Source organism: Schistocerca nitens, chromosome 6 (assembly GCF_023898315.1).
Source record: "Schistocerca nitens isolate TAMUIC-IGC-003100 chromosome 6, iqSchNite1.1, whole genome shotgun sequence".
Lineage (NCBI taxonomy): Eukaryota > Metazoa > Arthropoda > Insecta > Orthoptera > Acrididae > Schistocerca > Schistocerca nitens.
In genome coordinates, this window is record NC_064619.1 from 4776851 (window position 1) to 4796150 (window position 19300).

The 19300-nt window shown below is 34.7% G+C and overlaps 1 protein-coding gene across 12 annotated transcripts in view; it reads right to left on the bottom strand.

Moving 5' to 3' along the window:
• The window catches only part of LOC126262889 (voltage-dependent L-type calcium channel subunit beta-1), a 766368-nt gene that overhangs the window by 176578 nt on the left and 570490 nt on the right, over positions 1-19300 (bottom strand). For 11 of the 12 annotated variants that reach the window (XR_007546777.1, XR_007546778.1, XR_007546774.1 and 8 more), the window contains exon 4: positions 3149-3383. Coding sequence is in view for 6 of the 12 variants with exons in the window: in XM_049959773.1 (XP_049815730.1) it covers positions 3149-3383 (235 nt within the window). In the remaining 6 variants the exon portion in view is untranslated. The remainder of the gene's footprint in view (positions 1-3148; positions 3384-19300) is intronic. The other variant, XM_049959778.1, reaches the window with a different exon arrangement.

Sequence of the window (19300 nt, forward strand, 5' to 3'; positions counted from 1 at the left end):
AAGATGTTTCGTGAAGATGCACAAAATGTCAGTTTCACTCGGAAATGGAATGTTCGGTTTACCGCAACAGGATAGGTCTGTAACGAGAAAAAAAGGACTACAGCAGTAGACGGGCGCGTGTGAGTCAGTCCCTGTGTAGCTCACAGGTGTCGACGAGAGATCGTCATTCCCCAACAGACTGGAAGATCTGACCGAAACGAAACAGGCGTCTTTGCACCTGATACGTTTGTCACCAGAATACAATGAGGATGGTCCAGTATTTTTGTGTTGCAGTAAACAAACGCAATGTCCGTGCATTATCGAGCAGAACATTCGAGGTACGCCAAGTGTTAATATGTTCTGTGCCATTTTACGGCTTAAAATTTATGGAACTGTTTACTGGGTATAGGACTCTCAATATGTGCTTCAAAACTGGCGCTTTCCAGCTACAGACCGAAAACGTGGGCTTAATCTACCAACAGTGCGGTGCTCTACTTCACTTCCATATCGACATTTATGAATTTGTCAAGACGACTCTGGGAAACTCATAAATTTATCATATTCGCGACACTGTTAAGAAATTTACATTATAGTCTCCATTCTCACCTGCGTTTCTCTTGTGTGGGCTTATGTAAATTATTCCACACTTACGTCATCTTCATCAGGAAACCTACAAAAGAATACCAGCTCGCATCAACAATACCTTTGAACAGATCTAAATGAATATGTGATTTAGAGTTTGGGATAAATTTACTACGTACGTGACATGTCTGGAATGAGCGAGGGAGTTTCTCTGTATGACTACAAAACCAGTAATACTATGTCCTACAAGACGGCTACAGGACAAAAGAAAACCATTTTCAGTGGTCTGTGATAACCCTCTACTACAATATTATACTTTACAGAGCAATCGAATTGTCATTACATTCTGAAATACCTTCACACTGAGGTCGAATATCGTATATTAATACATGTTGTTGATGGTTGAGGCGTAGGCCTACAAGATTCATTTAGCTTGGATGTTGCTCGGTCAGACATACACTAGAACATTGAGACCACCTACCTATATCCGCCTTTGGCACGGATGTCAGCGGCGCCGCGTCGTAGCACGGAAGCAATGAGGACTTGGCAGGTCGCTCGTAGTTGGCGCCACATTTGCACTCGCAAGCCATCTAGTGTCCGCAGATTCCGGGGAGGGGGCGGTGAGCTCTGATGTCACGTTCGATCACATCCCAGGTGTGTTCGATCGGGTTCAGACCTGCCGAGTTGGGGGACTAGCACATCAATTGGAACGCGCCACTGTGTTCCTCGAAGCACTCCATCACACTCCTGGCCTTGAGAAATGGCTCATTATCTTGCTGGAAAATGCCGCTGCCGTAGGGAAACGTGACCGTCACGAAGGGGTCTGCAACCAGTGTACGGTACTACTTGGGCGTCAAGGTGCCTTGCACGAGCCCCACTTGGCCCACGGGTGCCCACCTGAATGTTCCCCGGAGCACAACAGAGCCGTCCCCAGCTTGTCTTCGTCCCGCAGTACAGTTGTCGAGGAGCTGTTCCCCTGGAAGACGGCGGAGTCGCGCCTTCCCATGGGCACGACGAAGAAGGTATCGTGATTTCATCAGATCGATAGTCACGTGCCCATTTCACTCGTAGGTGCCAGGACCGTGGTGTTAACATTGGCTGAGGGACCTATCATTAGGAGTTTTCGGTGTTCAGACACATTTGTACACTATCCACTGTTAAAGTCTGGTGTTAGTTGCGCCACAGTTCGCCGCCTGTCCTGTGTTACCAGTCAGCGCAGCCTACGATATCCGATGTCTGTAATGAGCAGTGGCCAAGCAACCCCACGTATTGAAGACTCTCGCCACAGCAGTCTTCGAACAGCCGACTAGTCGTGCAGTTTTCGAAATGCTCGTTCCGAGCCTCTGGAGCATCACAGTCTCCCCTCCCTGAAACCCAGAAAGATCGCGCGCCTTCCCCATTCTACACAGGGACAGCGCGCTCACTCATGTTACGTGCGCTGTGCGTGTGTCTGAGTAGCAGTCGTTCCTCGCTAGGTGATGCTGGTATCAGTCAATGATACTTCATGCACCGTGCGTATGTCTGACTAGCCCGGGCCAGTTTATGTAGACAGTAGGTCGGTGGCACTCACTACTAATAGTGTTGTTGGTATTCCTCTGCGCTTTTATTTTGACCGGAATTTATTGTCTCTCATCAGGGAATACTGTATTCTTGCCCTCAAAACAGATTCACTGGCGTTTCACATCGACTTAATGTCTTGTTAATACTGTTATGGTACTTCATCATTTCGATGTTTAAGTGAAATCATGTGGGACTACGTGCTTGATAGTGACGTGCCATCCCATAATTTTTTTTTCCATAGAAAAAAATTAAATAAGTTTGGAATTGTGATGTATAGTTTGCAATGTTATGTACTTTAAATAGCGCACGTTTATCGGCGTATCTGCTTTGCTCAGGTCAGGTTAACTAAATACAAACGAGAAATCAGCGGCGAAGAAGAAGAAAAGGAAAGGAAAGAACCATATTCGGCTATCGGATCTACATTACTGTAGACCAATCGGAAACAGTAACAGTCGTTTCTGCCAGCCCACATATACTAGAGGAAAATGTGGAGAAGACAATTTGGTAGTGATGCGGTGATTTGTTTTCGTAACAGATAATAATAGCGTAAATAACGATGTTAATGTTTTAGGTTTACAAGGTGTCTTTGGAGCTGAGATTATTCTCTCTTAAATTCGATTCCCCCCAGTTATCAATTTCGGTAACTACGATCTCGATCCTCAGCCCTACTATCGATATTGATCCCCAGTGGATGCCCAGTCGTAACTGTTGCGATCCGCAGTGAAAATCAACCCACGATGTAAGACGACAAACAGTCGAAATCGACCTGCACCCCAAGTCGACGCACATTCGAAATCGATCCTCAGTTGCAACAAATCCCCACAATCGAAATGGAAACACAATCGTAATCGATATGCACCCCACGGTGCAGGTAACACGATTAGACGGTAGCCCTGCGCGGGAGCGGCGCTGTGCGAGGCGGCGGCGTCGGATTAGAACTCAAGAAGAACGAATAAGAAGCGGTGAGTGAGCGCAGTGTAGTGTAGTAGTGTGTGCGAGTGTCGGCGGGCGCCACGCAGCCACGTACCAGGGGTGGGAGGGGTGGATCCGCGCGAGTTGGCACTCTTAGAGGAGGCGAGCACATCGTTGACTAGCGCACCTAGGTTACTGGACGACGACGTCTTGGACGAGTACAGCTTGGAGTTACGCGCCTGGCTCTGCTGCAGCCGCAGGTTCTCTAGCTTGGCGGGAGACGGGATGAAGCCCACGTCGCTGCCCTCCTTCACCAGCCGGCCGATCCACCAGTTGTTGTCGTACTTCTCCTGCGGGACAAAAAAACCACCATCAGGCCATGTTGCTCCTTATCAGCACTAACACACACATCGAAAAGATATGCGGCTAACGTGACTGGACAAACAAGAATAGCAAGCTTACAAATGGTTCAAATGGCTCTAAGCACTATGGGACTTAACACCTGAGGTCATCAGTCCCGCAGGCTTAGAACTACTTAAACCTAACTAACCTAACGACATTACACACATCCATGCCCGGGGCAGGATTCGAACCTGTGACCGTAGCAGCAGCGCGATTCCGGACTGAAGCGCCTAGAACCGCTCGGCCACAGCGGCCAGCGGTAAGCTCACACTATGAAGGTTATAAACGAAGCCTGGATCTCATTTCTACTGTTGTTAGTAGATAGGAATTGGGAGACCTGGACCATTTTTCATATAATCAAAAAATCACAATAAATCAAACATTTCTCCTAATTCACACACAAAAATCAGAAATAAATCGATTTTTTTTATACTTCCAAAAAATCCCTATTTCTGGTCCAGCCAAGCCTGCACGAAAAATCGCAAAATAAAAGAAAACAAGAAAATTAATTAAAAATAACATCAAAAACCTTAAAAAGTCATCCATTTAATCAAAATTTGAAAAATCACCCTGCACGAGCCTGCATCAGCCTGCACGAGCCTGCATAAGTAAATATATAAGTAAAAGAACACCATTGAGTCACTCATTGGATCAACCCTCCTTATGTCAAAATGATATGAAGGAGCAAAACATCCTCACCAAATACCCTGTTTCAGGTCTCTGTCCCTCTGTACGTCAGCTCTGCACGGAGACCATCTCTGAGTTAACAGAGCACTGCATTAATTCGGGCTGAAACACATCACCCCTCTTTAGGACAGGTTTCAAACCCACCCGGGGTGATGATGAGTCATACAAAGGCGAGGGTGAAAAGGTTTTAGCCAAATGGCTAGCTCTCTCTGCACATAACGCTTTAATGACCTCCAGTAATGGCCACTCCCTTCGGTCAGCGCACTATACAGAGTTTGGTTGATAGTAAGAAGCCGGACATTGTATATATAGTTGGTATTCGACTGACGAAGTTGTTCCTAAAATGTGGTTAATTTAAGTCAAAAATTAAGAAGTAATAGACTTTTTATGGTATTTATAACACATCAGTTTCCTAGTATGAATTAAAGAAATAATCAAATTAAAAGTATGAGTTGTGCCCCTATATTTTCCCTATATGTATGTATGTGCTGCCATCTCTTGTGTAAGTCAGGAAACACTTGATCTTAGAGCCTGAGCATTTCTATCTGTAAAGATATTCTACTCAACATGATCCACAAACACTTCTACCTGTCAAGATATTCCACACAACTCTCGACTTCAGTTGGCATGTCAGGCATGTAAAATTTAATTTTGTTATAACTTTTTTATTTTTAGAGGTAAACAAATTCTGATTGCATTTTTGGACAGCACTATTGCCCCTGAAAAACCGCTACCCGCAATACACGGAAGTAAGAAGGGTTGCATAACTCGCAGGGGCAAGGGGTAAAAATTGCATCTTTAATTTCTCTGACAAATATCAACCGATTTTAAAAATTCAAAGTGCTAACATAATCTGCATTAAAAGAGCTATCTAATAAAATAAGAAAAAATAAAAGAAACATTATCTTAAACTTGAGATTTCAAAATTTGTCATTTTTATCACACTTTTCTTTCTTAAAATATTTCACAACGAAATATAAACATGCTGTGAATACATCAACGACTTTCTCTAATTTTTTATTCATTTATTTAATTAAAAATTTTCGGTAAGAATTCTGTGTTGTGAGTCATATGTTAAATTTCTTTTCCCATACAGCAGATGATCAAGTAGGTAAAAAGACGAGGGCTAATAGAAATCCTTGGGTAACAGAAGAAATATTGAATTTAATTGATGAAAGGAGAAAATATAAAAATGCAGTAAATGAAGCAGGCAAAAAGGAATACAAACGTCTCAAAAATGAAATCGACAGGAAGTGTAAAATGGCTAAGCAGGGATGGCTAGAGGACAAATGTAAGGATGTAGAGGCTTGTCTCACTAGGGGTAAGATAGATACTGCCTACAGGAAAATTAAAGAGACCTTTGGAGAGAAGAGAACCACTTGTATGAATATCAAGAGCTCAGATGGCAACCCAGTTCTAAGCAAAGAAGGGAAGGCAGAAAGGTGGAAGGAGTATATAGAGGGTTTATACAAGGGCGATGTACTTGAGGACAATATTATGGAAATGGAAGAAGATGTAGATGAAGACGAAATGGGAGATAAGATACTGCGTGAAGAGTTTGACAGAGCACTGAAAGACCTGAGTCGAAACAAGGCCCCGGGAGTAGACAACATTCCATTAGAACTACTGATAGCCTCGGGAGAGCCAGTCATGACAAAACTCTACCATCTGGTGAGCACGATGCATGAGACAGGCGAAATACCCTCAGACTTCAAGAAGAATATAATAATTCCAATCCCAAAGAAAGCAGGTGTTGACAGATGTGAAAATTACCGAACTATCAGTTTAATAAGTCACAGCTGCAAAATACTAACGCTAATTCTTTACAGACGAATGGAAAAACTGGTAGAAGCGGACCTCGGGGAAGATCAGTTTGGATTCCGTAGAAATGTTGGAACACGTGAGGCAATACTGACCTTACGACTTATCTTGGAAGAAAGATTAAGAAAAGGCAAACCTACGTTTCTAGCATTTGTAGACTTAGAGAAAGCTTTTGACAATGTTGACTGGAATACTCTCTTTCAAATTCTAAAGGTGGCAGGGGTAAAATACAGGGAGCGAAAGGCTATTTACAATTTGTACAGAAACCAGATGGCAGTTATAAGAGTCGAGGGGCATGAAAGGGAAGCAGTGGTTGGGAAAGGAGTGACACAGGGTTGTAGCCTCTCCCCGATGTTATTCAATCTGTATATTGAGCAAGCAGTAAAGGAAACAAAAGAAAAATTCGGAGTAGGTATTAAAATTCATGGAGAAGAAGTAAAAACTTTGAGGTTCGCCGATGACATTGTAATTCTGTCAGAGACAGCAAAGGACTTGGAAGAGCAGTTGAACGGAATGGACAGTGTCTTGAAAGGAGGATATAAGATGAACATCAACAAAAGCAAAACAAGGATAATGGAATGTGGTCGAATTAAGTCGGGTGATGCTGAGGGAATTAGATTAGGAAATGAGACACTTAAAGTAGTAAAGGAGTTTTGCTATTTAGGGAGTAAAATAACCGATGATGGTCGAAGTAGAGAGGATATAAAATGTAGACTGGCAATGGCAAGGAAAGCGTTTCTCAAGAAGAGAAATTTGTTAACATCGAGTATAGATTTAGGTGTCAGGAAGTCGTTTCTGAAAGCATTTGTATGGAGTGTAGCCATGTATGGAAGTGAGACATGGACGATAACTAGTTTGGACAAGAAGAGAATAGAAGCTTTCGAAATGTGGTGCTACAGAAGAATGCTGAAGATAAGATGGGTAGATCACGTAACTAATGAGGAGGTATTGAATAGGATTGGGGAGAAGAGAAGTTTGTGGCACAACTTGACTAGAAGAAGGGATCGGTTGGTAGGACATGTTTTGAGGCATCAAGGGATCACAAATTTAGCATTGGAGGGCAGCGTGGAGGGTAAAAATCGTAGAGGGAGACCAAGAGATGAATACACTAAGCAGATTCAGAAGGATGTAGGTTGCAGTAGGTACTGGGAGATGAAGAAGCTTGCACAGGATAGAGTAGCATGGAGAGCTGCATCAAACCAGTCTCAGGACTGAAGACCACAACAACAACAACATAACTATATAAGCTAATGTTTTATCAGGTATCTTATCATTAAAGACAGCGCATAACTTCATTGTTGTTTTTTGAGTTGCTAATACATTCTTTCTACGGGTCATATTTATAACATAAATAGGACAGTTGGTAATAAAATTATATGGATTAACATCAATATCACCCTTCAACTGTGTAACACGTTTAAAATCTCTAAATGCATCATAAGCTTTCATAAAGTTATCTGGTGGATTCAAATTCCACATTTCCTGAGGAAAAACTTCATTTCTTCCATTCTTCAGATAAATGTTCTGCAGTTTAACTTGATCAAACAGTGACGAATCTTTAAGCTGATTATTCTTTCTATCTGTTTGAAATACTACAAATATGAAGTAAGGCATATCAAATTCCATTGAATTATAATAATTTGTGATATCTAATTCAAAATGTTTGCTACCACTTAATCCAGCAACCTCTTGAGTCTGTAAATCATAAAAAGATATTGGAATCTTAGGATTTTTAAGTCTTTCTTGTTCTAATTCAAGTTCATATTCAGGTTCATATTTTACGATTGGAACTCTAATTTCCATGCTGTTTATAACTATTTTACCTTCTTTTGGAAGTGTTCCAGCTACTTCAGTTCCATCTGCATTTGTACTAGACCATCTAAGAAGAGCATCAACCACAGATGAACTCCATGTAAAAGATATAGTTAAATCACCCTCCCACATCATTTCTTTATAATCCTTAAAGAATCCACCAAGCAGTTCTAATGGATATAGAACTTCATTCTTCTTCCTAATTATTTTCCCATTGTTCATTATAATACCTTCCATAGATATTTTATCAGAAAGAGATGAAGTTAACTGAAGTAAAACTGTTGAGGAAATAAAAGGGTTCTCAATTCTAGAAAGGATATTATTCCCCTTCTTTATTGTTATCAAATCAAAAAGCTTTGTAACAAAATTGTCAATTAATTTTGCGTTTGTTTTACCCTCATATTCAGAAAAATCTGTTCCATCTTCATGAATAACATCAAAACTCATATACAGCTGAGCTCGATTAGGATGTAACCAACCATCACCGATATTGATATTAATCTCCACATCTTTGTTGGGAACATTCAGATTAAACTTACTCTTCTCGTTTACTGGAAACGACTGAAATTGATAGCTCTCGATTCTGTTCATTTATATAGGATTAAAAATACTCTTATTTCATTTCTAAAATAACTGTCACATCAGCTCCATTAAAATCGATTATTTCTTCATTCTCATCAGTTACAGTTATTACTATATCCTGAACTTTATCATGTATTGGTACAAATAATGGATGGCTCGGTTCATAAATAATGGGAGCACCAAATTCAACATTCGGCTTAAATGAAGCAATAATATTCGTTTCTCGGTGAAAATGATCACCATTTTTAACAAACATACCATCTGCTAAATTAAAGCTTACATTAATCAGTTCAAATGGAATAATTTTGGGAACATCAGTAGCAACAGTCTTTTCATTTGCATTAATAGTCTGATTACTAAAGCCTAACAGACTTCCAATACCATCCTTTACATCCATATATAATTTAACATCACTTTCAATAACAACTCTATTTAAAACTTCATCTGGTTTAATACTTATATTAGGTTTGTTCATGTGAAAAAATCTTTCCAAATTTTTCAAACTATACTGCCCTTCTGGAATAACAATAGTCTCTCCATCACAATACAGTTTATTATTTTTAGCTGTAACATTTGGTGTGAGAAATGTTGAATAAAAGCCAACTAATGCAACTTGTTTAAACTCATCTCTTAATGGAACATTTAATCGTTTTCTCAATACTGAGGTCTTACCATTCAATAGAAATAGTCTACTCATTTAAATGATGAAAAATTTATCTAAATAAATGACTAACTGGGAACCGAAAATACGCCTAAAAGAAAAGAAAACGAAAAATAAGCATGGGGAATTATTACCTAACTCAATAAGATGTGCAATTATTGGTCCAAGTGGATGTGGAAAAACAACTCTAATGATCGATAACTATATATTAGCTCCAGGGTGGTTAAATTGGGATAAAATAAATCATTTGTATGTTTATTCTAAAAGTTTGGATCAGCCAAAATACCAAGAGTTTATAAAAAAGTGTAATAAAATTGAAGAAAAAATTGATGACAAAATTGTTACTTTCATTGATAACAATGAAGATTCAATAAGTCTAGATGAATGTGAAGATAATTCAGTTGTTTTGTTTGACGATTTCATTCTTGAAAATCAGGACATTGTTAGAGAATACTTTACTAGAGGTAGGCATAAAGGAATAGATTGTTTTTATTTAGCTCAGACATATTCCAAGATTCCAAAACAATTAGTGAGAGATAATCTCAACTTCTTGAATATATTTCGACAGGATGACACAAATTTGAATCACATTTATCACGAGTTTGTAGGTGGAGATCTGAAATTTGATGAGTTTAAAGAAATGTGTAGTAAATGCTGGAATGATGATTTTGGTTTTATTACAATAGATTTAACAAGGAAAGCGAATGATGGAAAGTACAGAGATAGAATAAAAAATTTCTTGCTATGTAAACATAAACATTAAACATGAACATCAACATCGACGTGAATATTAAACACGTATGTTTAAGATGATTAATAAACATCAAACATGAACATCAACATCAACGTGAATATTAAACACGTATGTTTAAGATGATTAATAAACATCGACAGAAATGACAATATTTTCTCCTTAATAAATGTTCGCAAAATACGATCACTCTACGGAGGTTAGTAAGCATAGTGGTTATGATCCTGAAATTGTTAAGAAAGCAAAGAGAAATAGAAAGAAAAAAGAAGAGTTGAAAGAAGCTTTTCGAACATGGAAGAAACAACCGAGAACAGAGTATGAGAAATATAAAAAAGAAGATCAGCCTGTTATTGATGCAATTCAACAAGTTAAGGAAGGAATTGAGGGCTTAGGTGATAATGTGTTGAAAGCAATTGAAGAAAACAGAGAAGTTGAAAAACAGATGGTTCCTTACCATCATCATCAAGAAAATTATGATGATATATTTCCAATTCCTTCAACACCAACTGAAACATCATTTGAGAAAAGTTTATTCCCTAAAGATGATGATATTCCAAGTGTTTCTACTCCATCACCTCAAAAACAGAAACAACTTGAACAAATGCTGAAAAGTGTAGAACAAAAAGAAAAACAAAAGATGAGTAGAGAGAAATTATTGCCTCCAACTACCTATATTGGTCCAACAGTATCAAAATACCTTGGAGCTCTTAATGACAGAGTATTTGGGCTACGATTTGAAAATGGAAAACATTATATAGGCGATTCACAAGTTAAATTTAATAATGACACCATTTTAATCAAAGGAAAAGTTTACAAAGCAACAGATGATTTAATGAAACTCTTAACTCAAAATAGTGTTGATGGTGATGGATATTATGAAGAAGATTTAGATACATATGAAGATATTTTACTATTAACTAATGCAATATTTCAAAACAATGATCCAGATTCTAAGAAACCCAAATCCAGTGTAAGTGGTAAATATAATGAATTAATTAAACCAATATGGCAGAAACTGAGAAACAAATCAAGCCCAACAAGATCTGGTGAAGGATTGATAAAAAAGTATACAGAGAAACCCATTGAATATGTTTGGATGAATGATGTGAGAGATTTAATCGATCGATTAGCTGTTATTCATGGGGAAGAATTAGCTGGAAATAAAAACTTTCACAATGAAAAGGTGGCAATAACAAAAATGTTAACAAACAAATTTAATGATTTTATAATTAATAATCCTAAAGGTATTCCATATTTAATCAGATTTTTGAATAATTTACCACACACATTCTGGAAATCAGAGAAATATGGTAAAGGATTAGTCAACTGGGTTTTAAACAATGCACCATTTCCTGAGATGCATATTCCAGGATATTCATATTGTGGTCCCTTTACGAAGTTAGAAGAAAGATTGGCACGTGGTGATAAAGGAATCAATCCATTAGATGAGGCTTGTAAGAAACATGATATTGCATACAGAGATCATAAAGATTTAGAACATAGACATGAAGCGGATAAAATTTTACAACTTAAAGCAAAAGAGAGAATGCACAGTCCAGATGCTGATTTGAAAGAGAAAATAGCAGCAACTGCTGTAAGAGGAATAATGCATGGAAAAAGAAAATTAGGAATGGGTATTGAAATGGATGATAATGGCTGGGGAGTATAACATAAATTTTTTTCCTATATAAATGAAAACATTTTCAATTGACTATAATATTACTCCAGGTGGTAAAACTAAACCAAAATCTGTAAAGATAAAATTATCCAGGGATGAATTAAATAAATATGATTTCCTTGATAATTATTTAACTGATGTTCAGAAGAGACAAAAGTCCAATCAGATTAAAAAAGGTGGCTCTCTTATTCTGACATTAGGTATTCCAGTTATTAAAAAGATCTTTGAATACTTGAAACAAAAGAAAGAAGGTTCTGGTTTAAATGAACATGAAGGAGGTTTTCTCCCACTATTATTTGCGGCATTAGGTGCATTAGGATCATTAGCAGGAGGTGCTGCAGCAATTACAAGTGCAGTTCAGAAGAAAAAGAAAGAAGATGCTGAATTGGTAGAACAAAAGAGACATAATTTGGAGATGGAGAAGAAGAAAGGTACTGGGATTAAAAAAAAAATTCAAAAAATAATTGAGAACTATAAACACGCTTTAAGTAATTTTGATATAGAAAAATTAGTAAAAGAACTGAAAATTAAGAACTTTAGAGGTGTTTTCATGATTGATGAACTTCCATTAAAGCCAAATAAAATTGAATGTGGTATCGTAAATTTAGATACATCAGATCATGTTGGCACACACTGGATTTGTTATTATAAAAGCAGTAACAAGAAGTATGTGTTTGATTCATTTGGAGGAAATATTCCAACAGAATTGGTTAACTATTTAGGATCAGATGAGTTGTACTATAATGTAGAAAGGATTCAAAAATTTGATGAATATATCTGTGGACACTTATGTTTACTAGTTTTAATGCTCTTCTCTGATGGTTATACGTTTGATGAAATTTTAAATATATTAAATGGACATTTTTGGAAATAAGATAGCTGAGACAAGTGATATAGTGTTACCCGATTTAGACAAGCTGAAAGATGTAGAAAAGAATTTTCTCAAGTTTCAAAAGTATTTTACGGATCTTCTTAAGAAATCAAAGAGTTATATCAATTTTCTGGGAAGAAGAATAGTTAATATAGCTGATCCAATAAGTGGATATGATGCAGTTACTAAACAGTATCTTGAAAACAAATTATTGGATGTTGTTAGTAAAGCTGAATATACAAGTCTTTTTACACAGTTTAGTAACTATTACAGTAAGAAAGAAATTGAGGAAGCTTTCTCAGATTACTTCACAAAAACAGATTTACAACCATACATTAGTCAGATTGAGAAATTAGATAATAAAATCATTGACAAACAGTTTATTGAATTCACTTTTAGAAAGAAAGATGATATACTGAACCATATGTTTGATTATGACATTAAAATTATGAAAATTATTGTAAGAGCTTATAGCAGTATTGGTGAATTAATAAAAATAGATTTGGATTTTAAGTTTTATCATGAAGGACATTTAAGCAAATCAGTTGACTCTAAAGACATAGATAATGTATCTATTACTACTTGTACTGATGATGTAATGTGTGTAAAAATCACAGATGCAATAGTTCCTATTCGAGTAAAGTTATACATATTTGGAAAAGTAGAACATTGTATTCATGAAGATAGCTTGGGAGGTTAGTATTTTTTCTTCTATATAAATGAATGATCACATTTGGTGTTTAAAGTGTAAGAAGTATACAGAGACACATCATCCTCAAAGAGTGACAACTAAAAATGGTAGACAGAGAATTGAAGGTATTTGCATAGTATGTCAAAGCAAAAAGAGTAAATTCATTAAAAAAATTTGTTTAGATCAAAATAAAGTTGGTTCTGGAAGTGTGAATATTCGTGAAGAAATTATAAATGAATTGCATAAACCAATGCGGAAAAATTTTCCCAGAAGAGAGGTTATTTCACTCGGTATTGATGATTTATGGCAAGCAGATTTAGTAGAAATGGATTCTGGAAAACTGAAAGGAATTTCAAAAATAAATAGAGGTTATAAATATTTATTAACAGTAATTGATGTTTTCTCAAAGTATGCATGGGCTATTCCAGTTACAGATAAGAGAGATAAAAATGTAGCTGATGCTTTTCAAAGAATATTCAATGAAAGGTATCCTAAACATCTACAAACAGATAATGGTAAAGAATTCTATAATAAAGATGTTGAAAAACTCATGAAGCGGTATGATATCAATCATTATTCTACTTTTACAGAGATGAAAGCATCTGTTGTAGAACGATTTAACAGAACACTTAAAGAGAAAATGTGGAAGAGATTTGCTCTTCAAGGTAATTATAAGTGGATCGATTTAGTCTCCAAATTGGTCAATGATTACAACAATACAAAGCATAGAACAACAAAAATGAAACCAAAAGAAGTTGATAAGAATTACAAACCACAGAGTGTTGTTACAGTCACTGAGAAAAATAAGTATAATGTTGGAGATAAAGTGAGAATTAGTAAACTGAAAGGAATATTTGAAAAGGGATATACTGCTAACTGGTCAACAGAGATATTTGAAATAACAGATGTTGTGTTATCCAATCCAGTTACATATAAATTAAAAGACAGTAGTGGTGAGGAGATAAAAGGTTCTTTCTATGAATATGAATTACAGAAGACAAATTACCCAGATGTATATCTTGTTGAAAAAATATTGAAGAAGAAAGGTGATAAGGTATATGTTAAGTGGTTAGGCTTCGATAATTCTCACAATAGTTGGGTTAATAAGAGTAATGTTATCCTGTAATTCTTTTATCTTTCTTTTTTATTTTAAGTGTAGACATTGGCTATTAGTACACTAAAGACAATAAATAATGTGGAAGTAGAGATTTTTTTATTTTCTTATTCATTCAATAATTTTAACCTATATAAATGAAAATATTAATTGTAACCTTGTTGTTAGTGAAGATAGCTACAGGAGAAGATAGTAATAAAAAAGAAAACATTGTAAAGTATTTACAGGAATTTGGATATCTCGAAGCAGAGTCAGCAAATATTGGTGAAATTTCAGATATCAAAAATGCCTTAATTTTATTCCAAAAGAAGTTTAATTTGAAACCTACTGGTGAAATAGATCAAGAAACTTTAGATCTGATAAACAAACCTCGATGTGGTGTAGAAGATCATGCAGTATCTTTTACCTCACATATTGCTAAATGGAATAAGAAAACTATTAAATGGTATTATGCAGGTTCATCGAAAAGAATGAAAGAATTGAGTGAAATTGCTTTTAATACTTGGAAAGAGCATACAGATCTAATTTTTGAAGAAGATAGTTCAAATTATGACATCATCATTTCAAATAAGAGACGTTTGCATAGGAAAGAATCAAGTGGACAACATTATTGTCCTAAACGATTTGATGGTAAATCAGGTGTACTGGCTCATGCAAATTACCCAAATTCTAATAATGATGTTGTAGAAATCCATATGGATCAAGATGAAGATTGGTACTTTGAGATTGATACAAATACTCCAAAAGAGAAGATAAACTTTTATGCAGTTTTAGTTCATGAAATTGGTCATACATTAGGAATTCCTCATTCAGCAGAAAATACCTCAATCATGTATCCATTATATAACAGTTCCAATATTGAATTAAGTAAAGATGATATTCTTGTAGTACAAAGCTTATATGGGAAACCAGTTGTAGGAGATGATGATGATGAGGAAGATGAGGAGACTGATGATGAAGAAAAAGATTCAGATCCTCCAGAATTATGTAAGCTGAATAATAAAATTAACAACTTTCTGATTGTCGATCAGGTCCTATATATTTACTATGAGAAATGGGTTTGGATAATGGATTTGGATAATTTAGATGTTCGCACTAAATCACAACTTATAAGTGATTGGTTAACATTTCTTCCAAAAGGATTTAACAATATAACTGCTGCATATCAAAGACCATCTGGAGATGTTATTTTATTCATTGACAACAAACTGTATATAAGGGAAATACCCTCTTTTAGGTTAAAATTTGGTTGTCCAACATCTTTAACATCTCTTTCATTACGAAAAAATGTAATTCTACATTCAGCTGTGAACACGTATTCTGGTAAAAGCTTTATATTTTTTGATGATGTTTATTATGTAGAAATTGATGAATGTAAGGGAATAAGTAAAAAATATGGACGTATTACAAAAGAAGTTTCAGGAATACCTCCAGGTATAGAATCTAGTTTCAGATATACAAATGAATTATTATACTTTATTAAAGATAAAACATTCTATGAGTATAGTGAATTTACAAATTCTGTTGTTAGAGCAGGTAAATTTGATCTTTCATTATTTGGAATAGATTGTTCGAAATCTACTTCCAAGATGTTGGATATCATAAGCAATTTGAAAGAATCACTTAATCAATTAGAGAATTTCAACTAATGTCATTTATGTTGTTGATTTACTATAATGACCATATGGTAATGTATCTATTTTATTTTCTAAAACAATTCTCTTATTATCATGTGGGCTTAGAGCCTTTTTATTCACTTCCACAGTATATATTTCATGTTTCTCACTTCTAATTAAATTCATTGATCTATACTGCTCCTTATTATTGAAGAGGCAATCTTTATAATCGTCTAACGTTACTTTATTTTTTACTATACATTTTTTCACACCTTTTGACTTTTTATTCTCTTTCTCATCCACTTTGTAGGCATACATTTTAGCTCTTAACCCTACAAATTCTGTCATAATTTTTCCACTACATTCATCTTTCATCTTACCCAAAACTTTCTTATTCACTTGTGGTATGCTATACTGGTTATCTTTTGGATAGTCACTTGTATCAAATAGTTCAACCATATCTTTCATATCTTTGTAGAAATCTTCAGTTTTTATGTTATATATGAATGAGTCAGTGTCTTGATAACACAGTTCAATATTATCCCCATACTTCGGTTTCATAATATTGTAATGGAAATCATACATCAATTCTTTTGATAAATCTAAGATACTCATACCCACATATATTGGCTTATTGAACTGTATTTTTATCTTCTGCATGTGTATTGCAACCAATTTTTCATTGAATATTGTTCTAGACTTGAAATTCGGTTTAGCTATTAATATATCACATACTTCAGCATCAGATACTAACTTTATATCCACTCTGTTCCTTATATTCTCCATCGTTTTCCCAAACACTGAGTTATTCATCAGTTTATAGAAATCTTTTTCAAAATCATTTGTTGCCTTAGTTCTCATTTGAGTATTCAAATCTATGTATTTCTTTAACCAATCTGACTGTTTAAATTTGAGAATTCTATGAATCTTTGTCATCTTTATCCCCAGTTTTAAATACTGTTTTAAATTTCTGTAATGTATCACATATTTCATTTTGTTTTGTAATGTTGTTATTAGTTTTGACTCTTTTGTTCCTGAAATAATTTTATTTTCTGGAGCAAGTGGAAGATCTTTATGTTCATCATGTAATTCTTCTGGATATTCTAAATCCACTTCAAGAATGTACCCATATTCAGAATTATCTTCCATTTTCATAATGTTTTTTCTCCAACGGTTTACATAAAATTGAGGATAATTCAACCATTCAAATTCACCATAAGGTAAATATTGTGACATTGCCCATCCATATAGATTATTAGCATCAAGATACATTAAATAATTTGAGTCCTTTTCTTTATCAAAATCTTTTATATATTTGTTATTTGCTTTTACATATCTCTTACAGCATTGTGATATTCCACCTCTAATTCCTTTCTCAATCATCAATATCATATCATAATCATGTAATAAATCAAGTGGTTGTTTAGTCATTTTCAGCATTGCATCCCAACTTAATCCTGGTGCTGTGTAGTACCATGCTGGATCCAAACTATATGCTTTCATGCATGTTTCTCTAAAGTTTTCAAATACATCAGCTAGTAATACAACATCAGTTTTTAGATATAAGTCGTGGTATTCTCCAAGATTTTTGATATTAAACTTTTCCCAAACTAATTTCGCATGTTCATAATCTTCATCACTTATGTCACAATCACTCAGTTTACTATAGAATTCAGTTTTTGATGGTAGTTGTGTTTCTTCAAATCTTTTCCAGCTGTCCATGTAATCATATGGATAAACACCTTTCCTAATAACCAGATCCACTTTACCTTCTGGAAAGAACTTTTTGGTATTTTCCATTTGATCTTTCTTCAAATTAGATGAGAGTTTATCTAAAGAAGAAGCCATGAATCTGAATGAATCTAAGAACTTCATCCTTATATTTTCTGTACATTTACCAAAGCTTAAGTATTTTTCTTCATTATCTGGAATCAGATCTATAGGTTTCTCATCATATCCAAGTTCTTTTACAAATAAATGTGAATCATATCCTGAGAGATTGTGGAGATAAATGGGGACAAATCTTGGTAACTGATATCGTAGGTTACAGTAACTATGCACAGCACCTCTGAATAAACCAGTTAAATGATCATGATCATGAACTTTTTTAATATTACCTTCTGCATTATCATTGAAAGTTTCTAATTGCTTATTATTATAATCTAATGAGTTTTTATATCTTTGTACCTTCTCATTACTTTCATCTATATTTCTTTTCCTTAATGACTCCAATTGACCATTAATGTGTTTTATTTTATTTTCTATAGAATGTTTTAATCTCATCAATAAAGGAGGTAATTCACTCAATTTACCTTCACAGATATGACATATCTTTGCTTTAGAATATGCTTTTCTTTCATCTGTTGTTAGTGGTTTCATTGGTTCTTTTTCAGAATAAATATCACCTATCACCTCCACTTCTTTCTTAATCATCTCAATGAATTTGCTTTTTGCATCTGGCCCTCTATATACAACCGGATCTTTATAATGTCCATTAGCATACTTTATATAATAGCAGAATCCACATGGTTCATGTTTCTGATACTTCATTGTATATGATTCATCTGGATTTGGTTGACATGTGTCAATTTTATTTAACAAGCTCTCAAAGTCTGCATATATGACAAAAGGAACTTTCATTTTATTCTTGTAATTTTCAAATGTGATTGTGTCTCCTTTAGATGGTAGTTCTACTTTAACCGGTTTATTTACTAAGGAATCTGGAACATGTGTTTTCAATTTTTCTTCAGAATTGAAGTGGAGTAAACACATATCACAAATAAATTTGCGACCATTGTGTTTTGTAATCTGCATTGATGCTAATTTTGATAAGTCTTTAATCCAACAATAATGTCCATTGTCTTTTTCTTTAAAATATAGTAAGTTAATATGTTTATCTCTTTTATTTCCTGTCAGTTTTAGTGGATAGATGGAATATCCATCATTAAAAGAATATACATTAAATAAGATATTCAGAACATTTTCTATTTTTTTAATGTCTTCTATTTTAATTGGATACTGGAATTTACTTAGTTTTTCATCAATTTCAAGTCCAACTTTTTTATATTTTGAAAGTCTATCTACATGATCTTTTGCAGGGAATAATGCTGATTTAATAGCCCAAAGAAAACATTTTTGGTCATTATTTTTCACATTAATACACGCTTTTTTATTTTTTATTTCCTCTGGCAATTCAATATAAGATGATCCTCTTAGAGGATTATATCTGTTAATTGCTATTTGTAATCCAATAACTCTTTCTAAGGTCCATCCTGATCCTCTTGCTTGAAACTCTGTTAGCTTTGGTGACTGTTCTCTTTTTGAATTCTTTAAAAATTTGTTAATATCTTTCTCATGAGTAATTGTATGATTGTATGGCTGAAATTTAAATGTTTGAGTTTTATTGTTATTGGGTAGTTTAAATTCACAGAATAATTGCATATTCACTTTTAAGCCATTGTGGATCTTTAAATTATCTTTTATTAATTTAAACACATCCTTTTCAACAGAAGTAAGGAAATACCTTGGATCTATCAACTTGTTAGTATTTTCAATATTGATGGTTTGCAATCTGTTTGAAA